Source organism: Epinephelus moara, chromosome 18 (assembly GCF_006386435.1).
Source record: "Epinephelus moara isolate mb chromosome 18, YSFRI_EMoa_1.0, whole genome shotgun sequence".
NCBI lineage: Eukaryota > Metazoa > Chordata > Actinopteri > Perciformes > Serranidae > Epinephelus > Epinephelus moara.
Window position 1 is genome coordinate 30,699,648 of NC_065523.1, and position 22,579 is coordinate 30,722,226.

The window sequence follows — 22,579 nt, forward strand, 5'->3', positions numbered from 1 at the left end:
AGCCATACATGTGGAGTGAGTCGATAATATACTGCTTGTGACAAAACCACAGACAGAAAGAGGGGGAGAGAACATTTGTAACATACCACTTAAAACAGCCCCTCCATGTGTGATGAACTCTGCCATTACTCGGATCTGTCACCTGTCTTTCTGTAAACGTCCTACTGTCATGTGGCTTTGCGGTTTATTCGAAATTCTCCAAATAATAGCTGAAACGAACTGAAAGAGCACTGGGGCTGCCTGAGCTAAGTTTCACTTTCGCTTCTCAGAAATTGGCCGGCTGCCGCTAAAGTGAGCCGGCTGAAAGGAAGCAAAGCAACCTGAGGAGGGGCCAACGAGCTGTATAAAACACAAGCGCAGTGTTTACCACGGCAGCACAAACACACACCAGAGCACGACCTGACGGCTGGAACTCACATCCAGCGGCTCGAGCAGAAGTTTCTCCCGAGCTGTCACATGCAACGTAGCCCTCCACCCTGCGCTGCGTCACGGATTACCTGCAGGATATTTACCGCTCCCAGCGCAGCGCTTGCATTTTGGGATTACACACAAAGGGATCTTTAAACAACTGCTGTTGTTAGAACAAAACGGTAAGAGTTTTTAAACTGGACTTACGCTGTGCTGCTGTTTTTGAAGGTCAAAAATGATATAATGCAACAATCATGGCTGCTTCTTCCCCGGCCGTGTGCAGTGGGAAATATGGGATCAAAGTGGTGTGGACTTTTTGGGTTTGGTTTCATTCTTCCTCCTTTCCTTATTCCTACTGTCCAGATGTTAACAGCAGCTTTACAAGGAGATGCAGTCAATGAACTTGGCACACTGTAGCAGAGATAAACACTTTAAATAAAAAACAAAATAATAATTTAACTTGTTTCCATGGCTTGGACATGTGATAATGATCATCTGGCACTGAAACTTGAGATCCCCAAAATTACAGCACAGGTCACCACCTGTTAATCATTACCTTTTCCTGGAATCTGAAGCTACTTCTCATTAACTAGTGGCACAAGTTTTAGGTAATTCACATTCAAGTATACAGACAGGAGGTGAATCACACACGGGGATAGGCCTGTTGAAATGTGAAAGGTGGTGTGGATACTGAGGTGTGTGCTCAGCTGATGAGTTTCTACAGATGTGCATCGCCTCATCCAGCCAGTCCAGGCTCGAGCAATGTATTTATGTCCTGAAAAACTACTTTAAAATATATTGGCTTAACAAGTTACTCAACCTGGAATTTAAGTCATTAAGGCAGAAAAAAATGCCATTACAAGCCCTATAAACTTGTGTGTGCACGCCTGTGTGAGTGCGCAGGCAGTGTACAGTAATCTGTCTGCGGCTGACATCATAGCTGACTGTATTTTGGCCCTAACCGCAGATTCCACTCATATCAAACACAGTGCAGGTCCATGGAAACTTGAATGACTTTCTAACCTACCCTCAGAGACAGTCACAGAATTGTGCACGCCCACCCACACTTCAAATCTCTCTCCTTATAGAGCATCATGGCCCTATATGGTCATGGCCTAAAGGTTGTGTGTTGTTATTGTGAGTGATGAGATTTACCGCCACTGTCTGGATGATTTTGTAAAGACAATGTAACTCCTAATAATTTGCTTACACAGATGATAACTGTTTCTTGTCTTGTCTCTTGCAGGATGTCAGTGTGGTGGTTAGAGATGGGAGAGGGTCTGGGGCCTCTCTCCCCTGTAGGATGGTAGCCGACAGCGCTGTGGAAGGCCATGCCAAGACCCAGCTGTCAAGCTCGTCGTCGTCCTCATCCTCATCCTCATCCTCATCCTCATCTTCCTTGTCCTCATCATCATCACTGGCTAGGCACGAGGTCGCTCTCAGCCCTCGCCGCACAGAGTTGGAGCAGCTTCAGCGCCGCGCCGCTCCAGCTCCAAACCCGAGGTCGGTGTCCGTCCCCCCTTCGTACCTGACCCACTTCCCCACCTTCTCCTGCAAGGAGGACTGCAAGATCATCACAGACACAGCGGCCAAGCTCGAGCGCAGCAGCTTCTATTGGGGGCCCCTGGGAGTGGAGGACGCCCATCGCATGCTGCGGGACGCCCCGCTGGGCAGCTTCCTCATCCGGGACAGCCGTCAGAAAGACGTCTTCTTCACGCTGTCCTACCACGGCAAGAGCGGGCCGGTCAGCGTGCGCATCGACTACAAGCGGCAAAAGTTCTCACTGGCGGGCAACGAGCGCTCCTTCCCGACGCTCTTCGCCCTCTTGGAGCATTACACCAGCTCTCCCAAGAAGAGCCTGAGCATCCCGTACAGGAAATGGGAGCCAACGCTGCAGGAGCTGTGCAGGAAGCGCATCATGGGGTTGTGTGGTGGAGAAAGCCAGGTGCCAGAGCTGCCAGTCACCCATGTTGTGCGAGACTTCCTGTTGGAATTCCCTTACAAACTATGACTAGCTTGCCATTTAAAGTTTTGATAGTATTATTTTTAGTTTCAAGAAGGCAGTTTTTACCAAGTGACAGTAAACAGGAGTGTTTGGTAAAGCCTGCCCATCATGTGTTGGAGGTTAAGACTGCATCACCATGGCTCCACATAAAAGCATCTCCCTGTGACTGCAGAAAGTTTAAAAAGAGACATTATCGCCACAGTCAAGAACAGGCTGCCTCCAATTGGACAGGGCATGACATTTCAACATACATTACCTCCAGAGACTCAACTTGCACACGCACAGAGCGCCTTCTGGTCTTGAGGAAGCATGAAAACTTGGAAAACGCTGCATTAAGAGAAATCTACAGACACAGTGGGGCTATGACAGAGATTAAAGTACTGGTGGGGTCAACTGGGACTGCTCTACTAGAAACTGTAGTTGCCAGTTTGTGGCGACTAGAATCCCAAAAGTATTTAAAAGTGGATTGTGGAAGGACTTTAAGAGCATCAACAGAGTGGACTTGTTGGAGGTTACAGCCGAAACCTTTACAGGCTGTGGTACTTGGATTTAATTTTGTAGCAGACTCTAATACTCTAATGTTGAATGTTTACAACACACATGAATGTCTGCCAGCACTGATGGCTCTAATACCACTTGATGTCTTTTTAAAATCTGCTCGCAGCAGGCAGATGAGATACTGTAGAGGACGTCAGATGGTATTGGAGTCACGAGGTCTGGTGTTAAGTTGTACTGTATGTAGAGGCATCACGCCTCTTATTCAACCATCTCTGCCAGGCAGATAATAAGTTTGTCTTTACTGAGTTAAATATATAAGAATATTTCTATATTTTTTATTTTCTATGATATGAAATAAAACATATTTAAACTAACCTTGCTGGATTTTTAGTCACTTTTTGACTGTGGTATGTTTCTCCCGGAAATCATTTCATGTGCAGGGAGAGGTGGGAGTTGGCAGGGGCGGAGGGACAGACACACACCCTATCTCACATACTTTGTCCACAGACTGTCACACACAAAAGGACAGACAGACAGACAGAGACAGGAAGCGTGACACGGCTACGTACAGTATCGTCACCACAATGACTCATCTGTGTAGGGTAAAGTGACAAGTGGGTGGGGTTACATTGGTAGTAAATGGACTATTACGCTTAGACACACACACTTACCAGAAACAGGGGCAGAGGTGACACATAATGAAGAGAGTGATTGTGTGTATGTGTGTGTGTAACACTTTAAACTTAATGAGGACCCAGCGCATAAAATTTCCTCAGGAGGAAGTGGGAAATTTTCAGGGGGTTGGTGGTTTGATAGACATGTTAGATCAAGGTCAGGGTTAGAGTTACATCTCACCTTTGATTTTAGAGTTCTGATAAACGTCTGTGTAGCATACATTCAGAACAGCCGTTAACCAACAGAGTGGAATAAAGTAATATTAGAAAGCAGGTGAAAGGTCAAAGATATGTCACAATACTTTATTCATACTGAACATAAAAGCCTGTCAAGTGCACGACTGCAACAAAGGACTGCCATTGTTAACTATGCACTGCCTGAATTACCACCATTCCTTAACGGGTGTGGTAACACTGAACCAGGTGGCTATACCTGGTTTGAATGTGTGTTTCATTAAAAAAAAAAAAATTCAGCACACATGACAGTAAGTACTCACACAGTCAAGCTTCCCTGAAGACTAGTTCTGAAGAAATTAAGCTATGGTCAAATTGGGTGGGGAACAGCATGTGAAACACTCTGGGGACAGTCATTACACAGGAACCTTACATACCTATTTCACCCTGTTACACAGGGCTATTGCATTCATCCATTCTACAACTGTTGTAGAGTTGCAGCAGAAGTTGATGAAACTTTCTTCCTGTCTGAACCACAAGTTGAAGAGTTCAACTGCTACATAAATCAAGGTAACACTGATTGTTGAATGGAGCTAAAATGTGGGGTGTCTAGGTTGTGAAAGTGTTATCAGATTGCTAACAATGATGAGGCTTCTCAGCATCATTTCAATATAGCACTAGTGTTTTTCTTTTATCTGCCAGGTGTCCCTCCCTTCTCCAGTCTGTCTGCTGGTTTCATTTTCTTACTGGGAGTTATGAGGAGATGTGGGATGCAGGATTGGGAGTGATATCCATCTTCTCACAACTCTCAAACAAGCAGAGAGTCCAAGTTACAGCACCCTGTCAAGAAACATTGGCAAGTCTGGCACATTACCCCCACAAAACTGTTCTTGCTTTTACACTCACACTGTGTTAGGAGTTAGTAAGTTAATAAGGCCTAGTAAAGTGTGGGGTTAGACCTTCAAGAGGTGCTTGCACTCATGTTTTAGTTACTTTTGGACGTGCTAGTAACTTATGGACAGAGCCAGGCTAGATGTCAAAGTACGGTCAAACTATTCTAATTATAAGCATTAACTCTAAGTAGGTAGGTAGGTAGGTATAGCTGCGGTTGAGCCCAGAAAAAAATGTTTGGTTAGCGTTAAGCTAGCTATCAAGTGTTAAAGGTGCCATATTGTGAAAAGTCAGAGTCCCCTGTCTTTTTCAAAATAAAGCAGGTTGTATAAGTGCTATAAACATACCGTGAAAGTATCTAAACGCTCAGTCCACAGAGAAATGCACACTGTTCGTATTCGGAAACTGTGCCTTTAAACAAGCCGACAGGACTTCTGTGAATTTGTGATGTCACAAGTATACTATATATATGGTTTAAAACATAAACATTAGAAATGTATTTCTTATTTGCAGTGTATGCGAGTGACATTAGCTGACAGGAAGTAAACACGGACCCAAGGTGTTCCCTAGCAATGCAACTCCAGTGAAACAGCCAATAGACTGGATCACCGTGATGCTAAGCTAACAACAACAATCACCTCCAAGACAACTGGCAGTTGATTTCAACTACGGAGATATGTGACATCGGCAACCTTGTTTATATCTGTTGTCATTTTCAGTCGTAACTTCAACATTTTAGGATAAATGGTTAAACATGGTGGTCCAAGGTATCTGACATTGTTGCTTTGATAGCATGTTTGTGAACCAAATCTACCGACATGAAAGCTAAGCAATGTAACGTTACTGCTCTGGACAGGGCCACATCAATATGTGTTTTACCACCTAAAAAACAATGACATCAATTCAATTTAAGTGTATGCTATATTTGAATATTTGCTCCGCTTTACCTTTCACGCTAACCAATCAAGGCAGCGCAAGACCAGCAACTAAAATGAATGTTGTCAATGGAGTCTGGCACCAATTCCCCTTTGGAAAAGACTGTCTGACAGCAAGGTAAAGCAGTGAAAATATTCAGAATATTGCATACACTTAAACTGATATTGATATTGTTAGTGGGCCTTTATTTTAGGTTGCTATAAAGTAACCAATTGAGGCAGCGTTGCCCAGCACTGTTTCATTTTATATACATGACACAAGGATTTTTTACCTGAACGTTACTGTAAATAAACACTGTGTTTCAGTTTATAGATATAGAAAAACAGAGCGTTTCAGACAGAGGGTGATTACAGGTATATTTACGCAGGCAGTGTGAGAAAAGTAATGTGTTTTTTGAACATTAAAGCATGTAAACATGTTGTAGTAGAGACCCAAATTACAAGTATGAACCTGAATGTCAGCATAATATGTGACCTTTAAGTTTAAAGACAGGCTGTTAAAGCTACATCTTGTCACTTTAAAGGTGAATCCCAATTTCAGGTTAGGCTTAAAAAATGAATGTGGCTGCAGCTATGCTAATTAATTCCATTTGACTGACATCAGAGTTTGTATTAGTGGAAATAAAAATGCAATGTTAGAAAATGCGGCATGTAGCCTGTCACAGAATGTGTGGGAACTGTAGACAGACAAGATGAGCTGTGATCACAACTAGCATTATCTTTAGAAATCAGAATCATTTGCTGAAATTTTGCAGTTTCATGACATTTGTGAGAGTATGTGTCACTTTTTCAGGCAGTGTGGTGTACTTTTCATTTCTAATTTGGTTAGATTGTAACTTTAACTAACCTCCAACCTCTTCCTCATACCTAACCAGAACTCCAACGCTAAACCCAAACCTTACCATGAGGCTTTGTGATCTTTTGGGGGATTTTTTTTAATCTCTCGGGTCTAGACAAATGTAGCCGCACATACACAAACACACACACTCACACACACACACATTGATGAGTCATACTGAATATAATACTCACATCTTAATTCAAGTAAAGCCTGACTCGTTTGAGGATATAATTATCTCAACTTGAGGAAGAGGCTGAGCAGGGGTGGAACACACACATACAAAGACACACCACAGTGGAACATGAGTCAGTGATAAAAGCATTGATTGCAATATCTTACTGTTTTATAGGTGTGTATCACCATTCCTCACTTTTTTAGGCTTTACATAGAAAATGAGATCACAGATTTCAACACTAAGTGTGTGTGTGTGTGTGTGTTCTTGTGGGGTGGTAAGTGAGGCATACGTAGCAGTTTCATTCATAGCGTCTCGGTTTTCAGGACATTCCCGACTATTTTGAGAAGTGAAAGGTGAAGTGAGGTGTTCTGTGATTGTGTGATGCTGATCAGCTGATTTCTGTGGAATCCTTCGCTCGGAGTTTTCTGTCCTTTAAAAACATAGACACACAAACATACACCCTTCTACAGAAATGAATTGAAAACCGACACCTCGAGAAAAAGGTGCACATGAAAAAGGCCGAGGACAGAGTGAGAAAATATAACAAGGAGAGGTTATTTTAAAAATGAGCTTGACATTCAGTGTGGGTAAGAATGAAGGCCATCGGCTTTGAGATAGAGCTATCTGCATCATCAGCATCTGGCATCCTCTCTGGTCTTGTGTTTCCTTGGACACAGCTTTTCAATGGGACTAATTCCTGACTTCTCATTGAGAATAGATATAGAATCGCCATTCCCTGAAGAAGATCATGAGTCATCCGTTTCCTTTGTTTCTTCAGGCTTTCTCACAGGATTAATTTACTCACCAGTTCTTGTTAGTGGGATGTTTCAGAATTTCTGATTCATGAGAGTATGCTGATACTGAATTGAATCACACAACACAGTGATGTTCAGTCAAACTTCAACTAAAGCCAGTTTGGATGTGTAATGTAGTAATTCTTCTAACAGCTGCTAGATCATGGCTCCAGAAATTCCCCAGCCTCTGCCTCAAAGCAACAACTTATCACACTTTTTTGGGGTGGAGAATTCTGTCTGTCTAAATTACAGGCTACAGCTAGCCACTGGTTAGCTTAGCATAAAGACTGTAAACAGGAAAACAGCTAGCCTGGCCCTGTCCCAAGGGAACAAAATGCACCTACCAGCACCTCTAAAGCTCACTTATTAGCATATCATGTCTTGTTTGTTTAATCCATACAAAACAACTAACTTTAAAAAGGACAGACTATACTTTTATAAGGGGCTGGGTGCTAGTGATGCAGGGGCTGAACTGACCAGCAGGTCAGGCGAAAAGGTTTCGGACGGGAGAGTCATTGAGCAGCCTTCTGAGTACCTTACAGAAACACGGTGCAATAGTCCACCCTCCACCTTCCCTTTCCCTCTTTCTGTCTCTCTCTCAGGCTGCTTTCAGACCTAGAGTTGTCTCCTTTGGTCTGAATCAGGGACTAATTTTGTGTCAAAGTTGTATAATTACCTAGAGTTGGTTCGTGTTCTCACGGCAGCATTTACAAGCAGACCAGATCAAATGCCTTGTGTGAGAAAGCTGCTCTTGATTGGTCAGAATTTCCATGTGGGAAAAATCCAGGAAGTAAAGCAAACGTTGAAGAAGAGTACACTTGCAAGATAAATGTGACACTTTCTAATGTCACAATGGAGGGACAACTACGCAGGTTGATTTTAGCGCTGCTCATCGTGGACTATATTGCTGTCATTGTTCATTTTAGTCAAACCATACAGTTTGAAAACGAGGCGCGGCTCCAACTAGAAAACAATGTTTTGATGCACTGGATGTGCTGAAACAACCCAAACAGTGTGTCATGTGGCTGCAGTTGGTTCAGATCGAGGTCAGAACACGTTCTCACCGCAAACGATCACCTCTTCAAGAAGGCCTCTGTCCGGTTGTTTAGGTGCACACCAGAGTGTGATTGCTGTGTTCACACCTGCCCAAACAAACCGCACTTAGGGGGCAAATGAACTTCGATTGAACCAAACCAAACAGGGCAGGTGTGAAAGCACACAGAGTAAGAAGCTTCATCATCAGCCCCACTGCACTCAGGGTCCTTAAAGTCCGACGTATTTAAATTTCTCCAGTTATAATGTTCGGAAATAAATATTGCCCTCTGAGAATACGTAGGTCTAACACCTTGTCTTCACTGCAAGAAAGCAAACATCTCTTTTTCCACACAGAATCCTTTATGTCATCAGCTGTGCCCTCATATGTGTTATATTGTGATATTGACTGGAAATAACCTACAATAGAGCTAGCAGCAAGTAGGTTGTTATTTGCAATGCCAATTACCAGAAGCTTTCAGCTCCAGTTTCAGAGTTTGCAGGTTGTTGGTTAATGGGGCAAAGCAGATTAGCTTACCCTGACCTGCACATTACACCTGGGTGCAGTAGAGTTTCAGTTTGTTGCCTGGTGATAACAAGACTCAAGAGATTTTCTTAGCTATAGACAGAGCTAGCTGTTTGCCCCCATTTCCAGTCTTTGTGCTAAGCTAAGCTAATTTGCTGGTATAAACTTTGGTATAGAGGCCCCTACATATGTGTAACATGAGGGTTCGATATGTGGTGGTTGGTTCACTTGTAATGAGGAGAAACAACAGGATGGAGACAGATAACTTTGCTAAGCAGCACTTAACAGTTCTCCCCTCTCACAACAACACTTCCTTGTTCCTAACTCTCATGTGACTGAACTAACCAATGAGGAGCAAGAAGCACTGAAACTGAGGTAAACATAAGGAAACCACAGAGTTAGATATAAGTTATTAGTCTTCATACAACGGTTAATACTCAGAACCGGCATACGTGGAGTACCGTCTCGTTTTAAACTCGAGGGCGTGCAGACGTGAAAACAGCACAAATCTTCAAATCTGTGTAAGATCTCTACAGTCAAAACTTCAATTTAATGCTGCCACTGCGGTTTGGTACAGAGAGAAAACACACATACATACACACTCTAGTATCTTTGCAGTACCAGGAACTCATTCACATGTTTACGCACGCATAACCAGACTTCCCTGAAGTGAGGAACCGCGATAAAAGCAACACATATAGACCACAAGATGACTGAGGGCTCCTGCAGCAGCCACAGCAACAAAGGTAGAAGGTGTAGAGGCAACACCATCACCGTCTCTCTCTCGCGCACGCATGCACGCATGCACGCACACACGCACACACGCACACACACACACACACACACACACACACACACACACACACACACACACACACACAAACAAATATGAATTCAGGTCAGATGCAAAAACATACATAAATCTTTACTCTCAAAAACAGGTTAACACCTGGTTGTAGAATGGTAGTGAAGGATGGATCTTTTCTTTATCTTTGTCATCCATCTTTATCAGCGTACATCTGGGTTTTACAGCTCATGAATCCATGAAACACAATCACTGGAAGCCTTCACACACTCAGTCATGTCATACACAAGGGTGCGTGTGAGTGTGTTCCTGGGGTTGGCAGTTTTTTCTAATATTTCCTGTGGTTTTCTTGCTCAAACTCTGAGGAGAACCTCCTCTGCTGTTACTACCACAGAGTGATTCTGTGAAGAAGGGGGTAAAGGAAAAAAAAAAAAAAACTCGAGCGAGAGAGCAGCAGAAAAACAAAACAAAGCCTCGTCTGTCTGCAAACACAACAAGACTCATGCAGCAGCCTCACTGTTGTTAAGTAGAATAATTTATTGCAGATCTTTATTTATTCCTCTGTTTCAGTTCATTAACAATAATTACAGGTTTAAAAGCAAAAAGCATTTACAGAGCATACAAACATATTACATACACACACACACTACAATCAGAAAATAACGGAAGCTTGTCATGACATGTTTGGATAGAGGTTACCGATGGTCGCGGGCGACGTGCCGCCATCTTCAAACATGGCGGCGTGTTGCTTCAAATCATCAGAAACAGCTCCACAAATTGTGCCAAGCCTCTTCAGCACGCCAGTGGTCATCACTATCATTCTTCTGCTATTTACAGTAGCAGGATGGAAAGAGACAAAAACAAGAGTATTGCTCTGAATTTCTCCTTTATAAACATGTCGATGGCTGTACAGAGTTACAAAACAAGAATGATCGAGCATTAAGACTTAAGCTGGGAGGTGATGGCACAGAAAAGAAGAGCTGGAAAGCAAAGGGGAAGAGATAACAAGGAGGAGGAAGTTAATAATTAAAAAGAACGAGGAGATACAGAGAAAATATGCTCAAAAGATTTCTGCCTTTGTTTTACAAACAAGATTTACAAATCAAGTCATGAATTAAGGATAAAACACAATGATCTCATTCAGAACGATCAAATAACGCCACTGTTTGGAGACACAAGTTGTCTGTTACATTCATCTCTCCTCTCATTGGTTAGCTCTTAAGATTATTGCAGTAGTAAAGCTTTAGTCAGCTGATTAAAGGAGGAGGGAAGGGAGGGGTTAGCCCCTCGACACTGACCTCAGAGCAGCACGTGAAGAGATCTTAATGGTGGTTTTCCAAGACTGCTTTTAGTTTTAAAAACAGCTGTGTGCCCGCTTTAGAGTGACAATACAACCTAAACACCAGGGCTGGGTATCTGTACTCAATTACCTTAAGGTATCGGCCAAAATAACCAAGTACCAAGTATTGATGAAGCTTCTCCAGTTAAACGATACCTGTACTTGATTTATTTTGTACCCAGGTCTAGAAAAAAATGACTATTCGTATGGTTTTGCACACAGCCAATCATCGCAAGTGTTCTTCAATTTCATGCAAGACTGGCCCACTACTGCAGCTACAAGCCATACAGTCTGTAGTATAGTCCAGCATGGTGTATTTGGCATAGTTGGCAGTTCGGCGTGCCGAGATGCCACCAAAATGTTCCTAAGTATGACTATACACACCTGGTGGCGTCTGGTGAGATTTTACTTTCACACGTTGCGTTCCATTCACATGATGGGTATCGAATGAAGTAGATAAAAAAGTATTAAATGCAGTACTCTATTGGTATTGGTTTTTTTTAAACAATACCCAGGCCTTATATTGACAAAGTTGGCAGTTCAGTGTGCCGAGTTGCCACCAAAACGTCCAATAGTATGGCTACACTCCACACTACTCCATTCCCATTACGGTTATCGAATGAAGAAGAAAAAAAGGGAATCATATTAAATACTCTATTAATACTGATGTCACTACTACGGTACTGGTATTGGTACTAGTATTGTAATTGAATGAATGATACCCAGTCCTAGTATTGACAGAGTTGGCAGTTCAGTGTGCCGAAATGCCACCAAAACATTTAAAAGTGTGGCTGCACTACACGCTACTCCACTCACATTATGGGTATCCAATGATGAACTCTTTTGGCATTGGTATCACTTTAAGATTACTGGGATTGGCAGTGGTATTGTAATTTACAACAACAACAAACAATACCCAGCCCTACTAAACACTATGCTTTAGGCTTTTTGGGGGGTTATTTACCAAATTATATTCTGCTTGTCTCCCCTAGAGAATCATGATTTCATGGTACACAAGTACTTAAATGGGGATTTTTATATATATTTTTTTGGTTCAACATCATCCTTGTTTTGTCCAGTTTATCAAATTATAGCAGGGACGTATTAAAGCCAGATTCACTGAGAGTTAAACAGAGCTAAGGTCAGTGCCTGAGGGGCAACCAGCAGATACATTCAACCCAGTGCTGCTGTGGCAGTGTGCAGACCTGAAGACACAGATGTTACTTCAAACGGTGTCTTGTGACTCTTTGAAGTCGGCACGTTTAACATCACTGATATCTATCAGCTCTCTATCACTCTATGAGGCTGTAAGAGTTTCATCTAATTAAGCAAATTAACTTTGTATCTTTTTTCCTAAATATATCAAACACTATCCAGCTTTTCATTCAGTAAAGCAGCAGCTCGCCTGTGTTGCTATTGACTGAAATGCTTCATGTAGAGAATGAATGAACGCCTGCGTGGACTAACTGAATTATTTACTACTACTCCTCAGTGAACTGTTATCCATTATGTATCACCACTGTACCACTTATTCAGCTCCATTCACATCTTTCAAATCAATTACTCTGTCAGTCAGTCAGTCTGCTGATACTGTAGGTGAATCAGCTCTGTGAATAAACACTCATCTAATTCCTGCAGACTCAGAGCTACACTATGGATACGGGAAGGAAGTTAGTGACCTGGAACAGATGCTGAAAATAAAAACAAATCCAATGAGGTCAAGGTTTGTTGATTACTGTTGCATATCTCAAAAAAATGCTTTGTTACACTGCACTCAAGCAACCTGTACTAACCTGTCAGCCCAAGAGATTAATGTTAGTAATGATGGATACCAACTGTGATACCATAAAGAAAGCTGCTTTCACACACATCTAATCTTGCATCTTAATATAAAAGAATCCTTGTTTGCTAGCAGATAAATACCTCTACAGGTAAGAGGAAACGCATGTATTTTTGATTTTGTGTGAGCTGTACCTTTAAAGAAAAAACAAGGTTTTGTGAACTACAACGCCACGTTAACATCAAATGAATGTTCACAGGATGAGACCTGCTTCCTCCTTGCTTAAAATGCAGCTGATCACTTAACACCTTTTCTATAACTGTTAATAAATGGGAAACGAATGGATCATTAATATACACCTGAAGCAACAAGAACTAAAGAAAATGTAGAAAACACACACACAACTGTCACTCAAGCCCATAGCAACAATACACACACCTACCCTGTGGCAGTTCTCAGTGCCAGTAACTGCTAACGGGTCTGACATGCAGCAGTTAAAAGGCAAGTGCAGCTGACCGCGTGTGTGGACTGTATGTATAGCGTGTGTGTGTGTGTGTGTTAGCATAGAAGTGACCACCACCACAAAACACTGGTGGTGAACCTAAGACACAAAAATAGAGCAGGTCTTTTTAAACCTCACACGTGGATAAACAGCTCACAGCAGCAGCGTGTGGCATGTGTATGTGTTTCTTTGAGCTCACAAACAATCGATCAGAATGAGTAAAAAACATTGCTGGTTGCGCGCCTTTACACACGCTTGCTAAAAACATGATCGGACGCACTCAGGCGCACAGGAAATCAAATGTGCTTTAAGCCTTCCTCGAGTTCGACCAGTGTCTTGTCCGCTCTGAGTAAAAAGAGTCTTTCTTCATGTGCAAACACAAATGTTGAGATGCCTCCAAAATCCTCTTATGACTATTCACATCACACACTATCTACAGGCCGCGACATGAAAATATACTGCAGTCAAGCTGGATAGTTTATCTATCACACTTCACTGTCCTCTTAGTGCGTGAGAGACTTGTTTAAGTGCATGAACGTGATTGTGTGTGTTGCTTAATCCAGTTCAGGTGAGTCTGGTGTGTCAGTGCGAATCTCTGTATCTTCCGTGTCCTCTACATACTCTTTACATGTGTCTTCACCTTCAGGCTCATTTTCTCCCTCTGGTCTCTCTGGTGCCTCGTCAGTGGGGGTGACCAGCTCTGTTGTCGTGGTGTCCTCTTTTACTGTTGCATCTGTCTCCGTCTCATCCGTCGGCGACCCCTCTTCCTCTTGCAGCTCCTCCTCTTCCCTCTGCTCTCCTTTCCTATCCTCCTGTTTCTCTTCGCCACCCTCCTCCTCCTCCTCCTCCTCCTCTGCGATGGAGGCGTCTGGTCTCTGGAGGGAGTGCGTAGCGGGAACGTGGCTGGCGCAGGGGTGCAGGTGCGGTGAGTCTGCAGGGGGAAGCAGCGTTAGCGACTCCACACTAAGGGTGTCTGCGTTGTTGTCAGTGAGGAGGGAGATGGTGGGCTGGGACGCTGGGGTGAGGCTCGGGGCCAGGGCTGGAGACATGACTGGGGCCGAGAGAGCAGAGACTAGCGTTACTTCTCCGCCTCCTCCTTCCCCTTCTCCGCCTGAGGACGAGGGTGGGGTGTGCTCCAGAAATGTACCATCATCTAGAGGAGAGCAGAGGAGAGAGTGAGGCGGGGAGAAAGACACAATATGTGGCTTTTTTCTTTCCAAAAAATTAAATAGGTCTGAAAATACACATTAACATGAACCCAAGATATTTTGCCTTTTGCAGCAACTTATCTTTGTGAAAGTGGAGTTTCCACCGTCACCTACCTGAAAAGCAAATACAGGAAAAGACTGTGGCGTGAGGCCAACAGGGCCCTCTGCCTGACAACCTCTATCCGCCCAGTTAAATATGCATCTCAGTTTTCTACAATATATGTAGTAGGAGGTCCCTGTGCTGTCTCATGTTCAGCTGAAAAATAATGAAGATCCCTTGCCTAGAACTTGATACATGATAAATCCATAAACCTAACAACATCAGGACTTGCACATGAACGTTAACAGACACCATGTAGCTATTACAGATCTACACAAGTAAGGAAGGGCCAAACACGGGCAGACTGATGAGTAACAGCGCAGCGTGTTTACCAACCAGCTCCTTTTGTTTTCACTGTTTATAGAGTAAAGAATGAGCATTTTAACAAGGTTGGGACGGTTTCAAGTGTTGATGATTGGTGCAGAAAAGCGAGAGTACAGGGTCGACACAGCACAAGAATGTAAATATAAGTAGCAGTAGCAACAGCGGCTGGACTGGTAATTTAACAGTAACAGCACAGTTTGTGTGGAGAGACCTATGAAATAAGCTATGTGTAGTGCTGCAATGTAAATTACTGTGTAAGCATACTCACACTGTAGGAGTGTAAGGGTTCAGCTTTACAAATAATCAATGTCAGACCTATAAAAGTAGAACAAACCACTGTATGAAGGTTACAGTTTTTTTAGGGTCTGTAACTCTGGAGAGTGAATGAACTGATCCAGACTGTTTTACTTGTTCAACAAGATCTGAAAACAGTTTCTTTTCTCCCAAAATGGCCCCTCTTAGTGGAAATGCATTAGTCATGAAATACATTTTTTACAGATGTGCCGTTTTACATTTGTTGATATTAGCTGCAGTTGCAGTATGAAGCTATTTAGGTATGAGTCAGTGTATGAAACACTTAGGGTCAATCCCTCTTGCTCCTACTACTTAGCCCACACCCCTCTGTTTTGTTCATGTTTTGGGGTAGGGTGTCCTGATACTTGATGGGATAGAGGAGTAGGGAGAAGTGTTAGGGACATATGGCCCTTCAAACAGAGGTTAGAGGCAAGCTCCAAAACAAGTGCTGTGAGAAATCATTGGCAAGAAGCCATCAAAAGCACAAAAACAAACGCATAAATGTATTTTCTATGTTAATAAATATTTTAAAAATCTGATTACCACTGAAATGATCTCAGTTTAATGTTGGGTCAATGCATTAAGGTTCTTTTCTTTATAAAATTATGCTAAAAAAACAAAAACTACAACGCTAATAGTATGCTTATGTGTCAGTAGCTAACTAGCTAGCTAACGTTACACTGACACTGCTGGTTTGTGCACCACAGTCCCGCATTTTGACATATTTCCATGTCGCATTCCCCTTTAATGGCATATGACACCCACAATTTATTTTAAGTCCAGCAGCAAAGTTGCTGCACTTGTTATCGCTCCTCAGTGCAGACTGGCAGAGAGGGAGCACAGGTTGTTAACGTTAGCCTACAGAGCAATGCAACTGGCCTCGTAATGAAGAAGTGTTTATTATTATTTTATGACTTGTTTGATCGATTGACAGCGTGAAACTGAAATTGTGAACACTCGCAAGCGTCCATGCTTTTCTATATTCATCAGACAAATGGTAAATGTCGTGATAATGCCACAACAAATGCCAATCGACGATTACTGATGATGTATCAGGGTTTCAAAAGGCTGTCCCATTTCATACGGGAAGATTTCAACCAGTACCTTGTAACTCTGTACCGAAGAGCAAAAGGGGACTTGAAAATGAGGGGGAGGGGTAAAAATAAGAAATGGGATGGAGTCTTACTGTCTGAACAAATACACTCAGTGCCAAAGAGCCGAGCCTAAACAGATAAAATATTTGAATAAGATAAGACACTCTTATGATACAGTTTCTTAGCAGTGATGTGCCTCACAAACTCTTGGCAGTTTATATGCAACATTCAATATCATATTAATGTTATTATGTAAAAAAGACATAGTTAAACACCTGTAACCATGAGGAACCCTTTTCATTTTAACATCCTAATCAGATCGAGTACCCAACCTTGCTCAGTTCTCACTGGGTGCAATGTAACGCTCACCTGCTCTGGTATTCAATTCAGCTGAGTTAAGGTCAAAGTGACACTAGCATGAAACTTCTGAGGTATGGCACACCACTGTGAACCAGTTTAACAAGTACTCTAAAGGGAAGATATGTGATCACTTACATTCACAGACAAACAACACATGTAGAGGCAGCGCAAGGACGCCTATGTTTCCTTGTGCAACTTCCTATACATCAACAGCTCAACTGACAAAATTGCAAACTTTTGTGGTTACTGTGGTGTGTGTGTATATATGTTACTGAATCTTAGTTATGCCCAATACTCTAGGTGTGTTCTGTGTGAAGATATACTGTGTTGACCACACCTCAGCTCAACAGTCAAGCTACGTTCCCGACATGATTGATTTACGTCCGAATTCTGCGCCTTGTAATGCACCGTATGTGCCTCTGTATGTGTGCCTTTATGTATGAAGGGCATGTGCATGTACTGTGTGTTAGCTACCTGTGGGGCTCTGAGCTGATATAGTGCTTGCAGTAACAGAGTCACATCTTCCTGTGCTCCCACTCCCACTGGAGGGAGGCGAGGGGGAGGAGAGGGGCGAGGGACTGTGCTGCGACACACAGTGAGCCACTGCAAAACCTAGAGATGGCGCACATGAACATAGACACACACACACAGACATAAAGTCATGTGTTACCATGGCTGGGAAATTATTTCACTTGACCATGTCTAGCCCTAAAGACACAAATTGAGTCTGAATAATTGTGTGGTACACAGTATATACACACACACACACACACACACACACACACACACACACACACACACACACACCATGTACCTACCCTAAGAGACGTGTCAGGTGCAGTTTTTTGCATGTGTGCATGGGACATATAACCTATATCGACCACTACACTTCACTCAAAACATACATCACATTGAAACTAATCAGAAAAAAACTGCCGTTTAAGGTGAGAACATGTTGACTTTTGTTGACCTTTAAAGTGATATTTAATTAATTTACTATCCTCAAAAACGCAGCTTGCTGTCATTTTCACAGTAATGAAGCCTTGATTTCAGGACCGTCACCTTTTAAAGCTGGAGTAGGCAGATTTATTCAGGCATCATTGGGCAAAAATTCATCGCAAACTTCGAGCATATTGTAATTCAAGAGGACTGAAAGAACACAAGACTGCTGCACCTCCTCTTGGCTCTGTTTTCAAACAGGAATGTGACAATCACAAGTCATTTCAGAGAGCGGGCATTCCTATTGGCTGTTCTACAAATTCAGATGCGCATGAACGTCCCTACAGATGGGGAAAGCCTGATTCAATGGTGGAGAATCCTGTGGAGGAAGTTGCTATTCCAGCACTGGCAACAACTGCCCACACTACAACCCACAGAAGGAAGACAGATTTATCAAAGAGTCTAAAAGAGAGTCTGACAAAAAAACAAAACAAACAAAAAAAAAAAAACATTTCAATATTGGTGGAGCGTTTCAGAGATGGAGAGAAAATGTTGCTAATAGTTAAGCCAAAGACAAATGGCTGCATCTTCAAGTTCAGGTTTATGCAGCTAACGTTAGCTAGAGCCTCAATCACAGTGTGTCCTCTGCCTCACTCCCCGGCAAAACACCTCACACACCTCGCCAGGAGAAGAGCAGGCAGCAGCTCTGGAAACTGACACTTAAGGCCAATTTCCACCAGATGCGTGTTGGTTGCGTCTCCGCTCCGGCACGGCAGCGGAGCCGATAGGATTCAATTCTAGTCAATGTGTGTGTTTCCACCGGCTGCGGCTGTGCTGCGTTCCGGCTCCATCTCAGCTCCGGCACTCCGGAGCCCTCCGCAACAGATACGCAGGACTTCTATTTTTGCTGGACGCCGGAGCACAACGCAGCAATTCAGCACAGAGCAGATCGTGCGGGGCAGGAAGTCGTGCACAGAAACACAATAAAACATCCGGTTAATTTTCAAAATAAAATACACAGTGTTCACGGCGGATCATATTTCCCTGCACTACACCTTAAAAACTACATAATGGGCAGAGGCAGGCCTGAAGTCAACAGGTCAGGTCATTTCACCCCGTGAACACCATGGACGAGGAGATATTAATCATGGCAGTGCACCGAGATGTCTTCTGGCGGAGCTGCACCGCACCGCACAGCAAACGCAGCCAGTGGGTATTGACGGACGGCGGAGCACGCAACGGATAACCAGCGCTGCCGTTCCGCAACGGACACGCATCCAGTCGAAATCCGGCGTTAGTCAGCAGCTCTAGGGGACCAGAAAGCCTCAACTTCCTGCCGGATCAGCAAACTTTCTGTTGCTGCTGTTACACAATTTAGACCTGGCACTGCCATTGACCACCAGCCTGCGGTGACATGTGGCACTGGGGGATCTGTGCTGGCTGAATTTGGGCTGCTACAGCTGCCTACTAAAGGTCTGTCTCTACTAATGCCAGCTCTCCTCCCAGGGAAGCAGTCCACAACATGAGTAACAAGGATGATGACAGTGAGCGGCTAGCTTGCAAGTTCTTGTCTCATTTGTGGTCTGATAAAGTGAGGCAGGGAAGGGCTGAGTGAATGCTGGAAAAAAAAAAACGTATGGGAAACACTTGGTTACTGTATGAAGCGTGTGCATATGCCTGTGGTTGTCTGGTGGGAGGGGCTCTGGACAAATGGGACAGAGAAGAGAGCTGCAGGAGGAGGGTCCATTTTCAAATTCTGCCTCTTTTTTGCCTTTTCCAGATTTCTGCCTACCCCAGCTTTAAACAGGGGCAGGTGTCCTTGCTGGGACAAACAAAGAGTCCTATTCAGGAGCTGCAGCAGGTAATACAAACCCATGAAAAGGGCTTAGCAGGAAGAGACAAGGCAACAAATGTGAACCTGAAGTAAAACTACAGCAAATGGTATTTAACATAAAAGGAAATACATGAATTAAACAAAAACAGAGTGCAAGGTCAGGGAAGTTTTCAGCTGCGTTCTCAGGAGTCGTATATCTACACAAAGCATCTGACCTAGGTCACCTGATACAAACTAACTGATACACTTCTACACTAAAGATCAAATCACAAACCCATTTCCACCTAAGATACTATCACCATGTTGTTTGGTTGTCAGGGTAACGTTCAAGAAAGGCTCTCCAAGACTCAGTGAGAAAGGTCTTAATACATTTTCCATTACCTGATGTTCTAATATTGTCTATTGTAATATTTTTCACGTAGTATCCAGTGTGTCTTTCGTGTTTAAGCTAAGGTTGTGGTGCAGGCAGTGGACCCTGGTTATCTATATGTCACCTGGCACTTTGTCGACGGAGGCGAAGACTGATCTATTTGCCGTGGGGTCGTTGGGCGCCCGTCTCGACTGCTCGTAGAATCGGAACGGCAGGCCGCTGGGTGAAGCGTTGGCTGTCTGACCGAAACCCAACACCTCTGTCGCACTGGGCTGCACTGGCAGGTCCAACAGAGCTGCACACAGAGGAAGCAGAGAAACTTAGAGCACCTTTACAGTGTCAAATTACAGAGAAGAGCGTCTGCTTCATGTCACAGAAAGGGACTCAATTCAAACTTTGGGAGAGCATGTCTCACTGGGAAAAACATGATGTAACTAGGACATGTTTTTCTATGCATGACTGTTGAGCCAATGAGAGGATCTGGCTTTTTGTAACTGCAGTGACTATTTTGGCAGGGCTCACATCCTCTTTTTCTTTGCTGCACTGACAAGATTTCAGATTTCTGTTATTACTTTTGTGTGTAATTCTACAGAACCAGAATATCAGGAGGGGAAGTACAAGTGACTGATGGGTAAATCCATCAGCCCTTACAATACAAAACCATTGGAGGAAGGAGGAAGTCAGTAAAAAATAATGCATTAATTAATTAGAATTGAAGGACAAGAGCAGAAGGACACTGTTTAGTTCATGGAAATAACTGACATTATTACACTTCTGCTGCAAAGTTGTTTCACTTCTACTAAATTTCGAAAAGTGATAAATAATTAACTGACTTGTTTTAATAATGTTAATAAGTTGATAAGGCCCTGCTAAACATTAGCAAGAAGCAGTGCTAGCTGTTAAGCTGTGGTTCTACATAAACTGATGACTTGACTTAATTCTCTGCGGTTATATTTTCAGTGTTGTGCAATTCTGTTTATAGGAGTTTTCTTTTCACTCACTGCTTTCTGGCTAACATTGCATGTGATTTCTTGTAAAAATCCATTCTACTGTATTTTCAAAGTAGCTTCACAAACACTTTCAGCCTTAGTGTGAAAAAAGGCAGCCACTATACAAAGAGAAAAGGAGTTTTGACCTATTGAGCAACAGCAGAGACCTTAAAAAGCTTCCTGTTTACTCACCTGCAATCCTCTGCATTTTCATGCGTCGGGCTTGGATGCGACCCTTGGCCAGCCTCTGCTTGGCAATGATGCAGCGGATGTGGTCGGCGAAGATGAAGTTGGCCTGCAGGATGGGCAGGGGCTTGGCGTGGGGGTTGGAGCTGGGCTTATGGATGACGATGTTCAGCGCCCTGCTGTCGTCCTCAACGCCAGACACCTGCATGTCCTGTTGAGAGAGGGACGGAGGGGGGAGGAGAGGGAGCAACAAATGGCAGAGAGCATTAGAGAGATCAAACAGCGAGAGACAGAGAGATGTAAAGAAAGAGGAAAATAGAGAATGTGACGACAAAAAGGTGAAGGACAATAAGAGGAAATAGTGGGGCAAAAACAGAAAAATAAAGGCAGATAAAAACAATAAAGAACAAAAAAGAAATTGCAAAAATAATTTATAACTAAATAATTTCTATGTCCATTTCCCAACATCTTACTACACTCATACATATCTTAGAATTTCTTCAGAAAAAAATAAATGCAATACCACTTCAACTTATTCGAGGTGGCACTGACACAGCATGACTTAACATGCTTCGACTCATCAGAATACCTAGAAATTACATTAACATATGTTACTGTATGCTCTCTCATGATTTCTAAATGAAAAATGATGAAATGAAAAATAATATGATGGGCTGAACAATCATCTGAGGAATGAATGAAGGAAGAGAAACAGGAACAACTTGGTGGCAGTGTGAGGGAGGAATTGAGAAAACTAAGAAAGACAACAAAAAAGAAATGGGACATTACATAAAAAAGAAGACAATAACGTAAGTTGTAAATAATATAAGGAGACAGTAAAAGCAAGGATGATGAATGGATGAATTAATCATAAAAAGGAAGGAGAAAAACGTGTAAAGTAAGTAAAGCAGATATAGGTAAAACCTTAAACAGGATAAAAAATGTGGAACACAAATATCAATGGTTTTAATAACTGAACATTTAATTCCCTCTTTATCACAAAGACATGTCCACATTAACATGAACATGCCACTTTTCTCTTACTTGCAGAAGGCCGGCAAACTTGACCACACCCCATCCAAGGCGTTTTGTTTCCGGTTCGACCAGACTCATCTGGTACACATCTACAGCAAGGAACCTCTGGGCCTGGCCACCATCTTTACTGACCACCATACAGGCGATTAGGTCACTGTTATCTGAAAAAAAGATGACAGACATGACGGTAAATTACTGCTACTAGTCCATACCCATTAGTAGCTTTGTCACCTTCTACCTATGCCAATCCTCAATGCCTATGTGCCTATGTGCAGTTTCACATAGATTGACCACGTCAGTGAGTAGAAAAACGTGGGACAGACAGAATGACTGACTGACAGAATGACACACTGACAGTTTCCGTGATTATGTACAGCATACCACACCATGACTTAGTCATACCAAAAATTAGAAGAAAACAACAACATTGGTCCACAGGGGGAGCCACAGCGATCGGTCGCATTTTA

At 43.0% G+C, this 22,579-nt stretch overlaps 2 protein-coding genes across 4 annotated transcripts in view; one reads left to right on the forward strand and one right to left on the reverse strand.

Moving 5' to 3' along the window:
- The first annotated feature begins 346 nt into the window (after nt 1-346).
- On the forward strand, nt 347-2,558 carry socs1a (suppressor of cytokine signaling 1a). The gene is made up of 2 exons (XM_050068595.1): nt 347-590; nt 1,655-2,558. The coding sequence occupies exon 2, from the start codon at nt 1,712-1,714 to the stop codon at nt 2,417-2,419; it is 708 nt and encodes a 235-aa protein (XP_049924552.1). The 5' UTR covers nt 347-590; nt 1,655-1,711; the 3' UTR covers nt 2,420-2,558.
- A 7,719-nt stretch (nt 2,559-10,277) lies between these two features.
- clec16a (C-type lectin domain containing 16A) overlaps nt 10,278-22,579 on the reverse strand; it is a 62,336-nt gene continuing 50,034 nt past the window's right edge. For 2 of the 3 annotated variants that reach the window (XM_050068574.1, XM_050068573.1), the window contains exons 19-23: nt 22,122-22,273; nt 21,084-21,288; nt 20,027-20,197; nt 17,234-17,371; nt 10,278-14,532 (exon numbers count right to left, since the gene is read on the reverse strand). In XM_050068574.1, the coding sequence (XP_049924531.1) occupies nt 13,934-14,532; nt 17,234-17,371; nt 20,027-20,197; nt 21,084-21,288; nt 22,122-22,273 (1,265 nt within the window). In that variant the 3' untranslated portion in view covers nt 10,278-13,933. The remainder of the gene's footprint in view (nt 14,533-17,233; nt 17,372-20,026; nt 20,198-21,083; nt 21,289-22,121; nt 22,274-22,579) is intronic. The other variant, XM_050068575.1, reaches the window with a different exon arrangement.

Bases quoted from the DNA above. Each gene is read 5' to 3' on its own strand.
- socs1a (XM_050068595.1), top strand. From the start codon at position 1,712: ATGGTAGCCGACAGCGCTGTGGAAGGCCATGCCAAGACCCAGCTGTCA.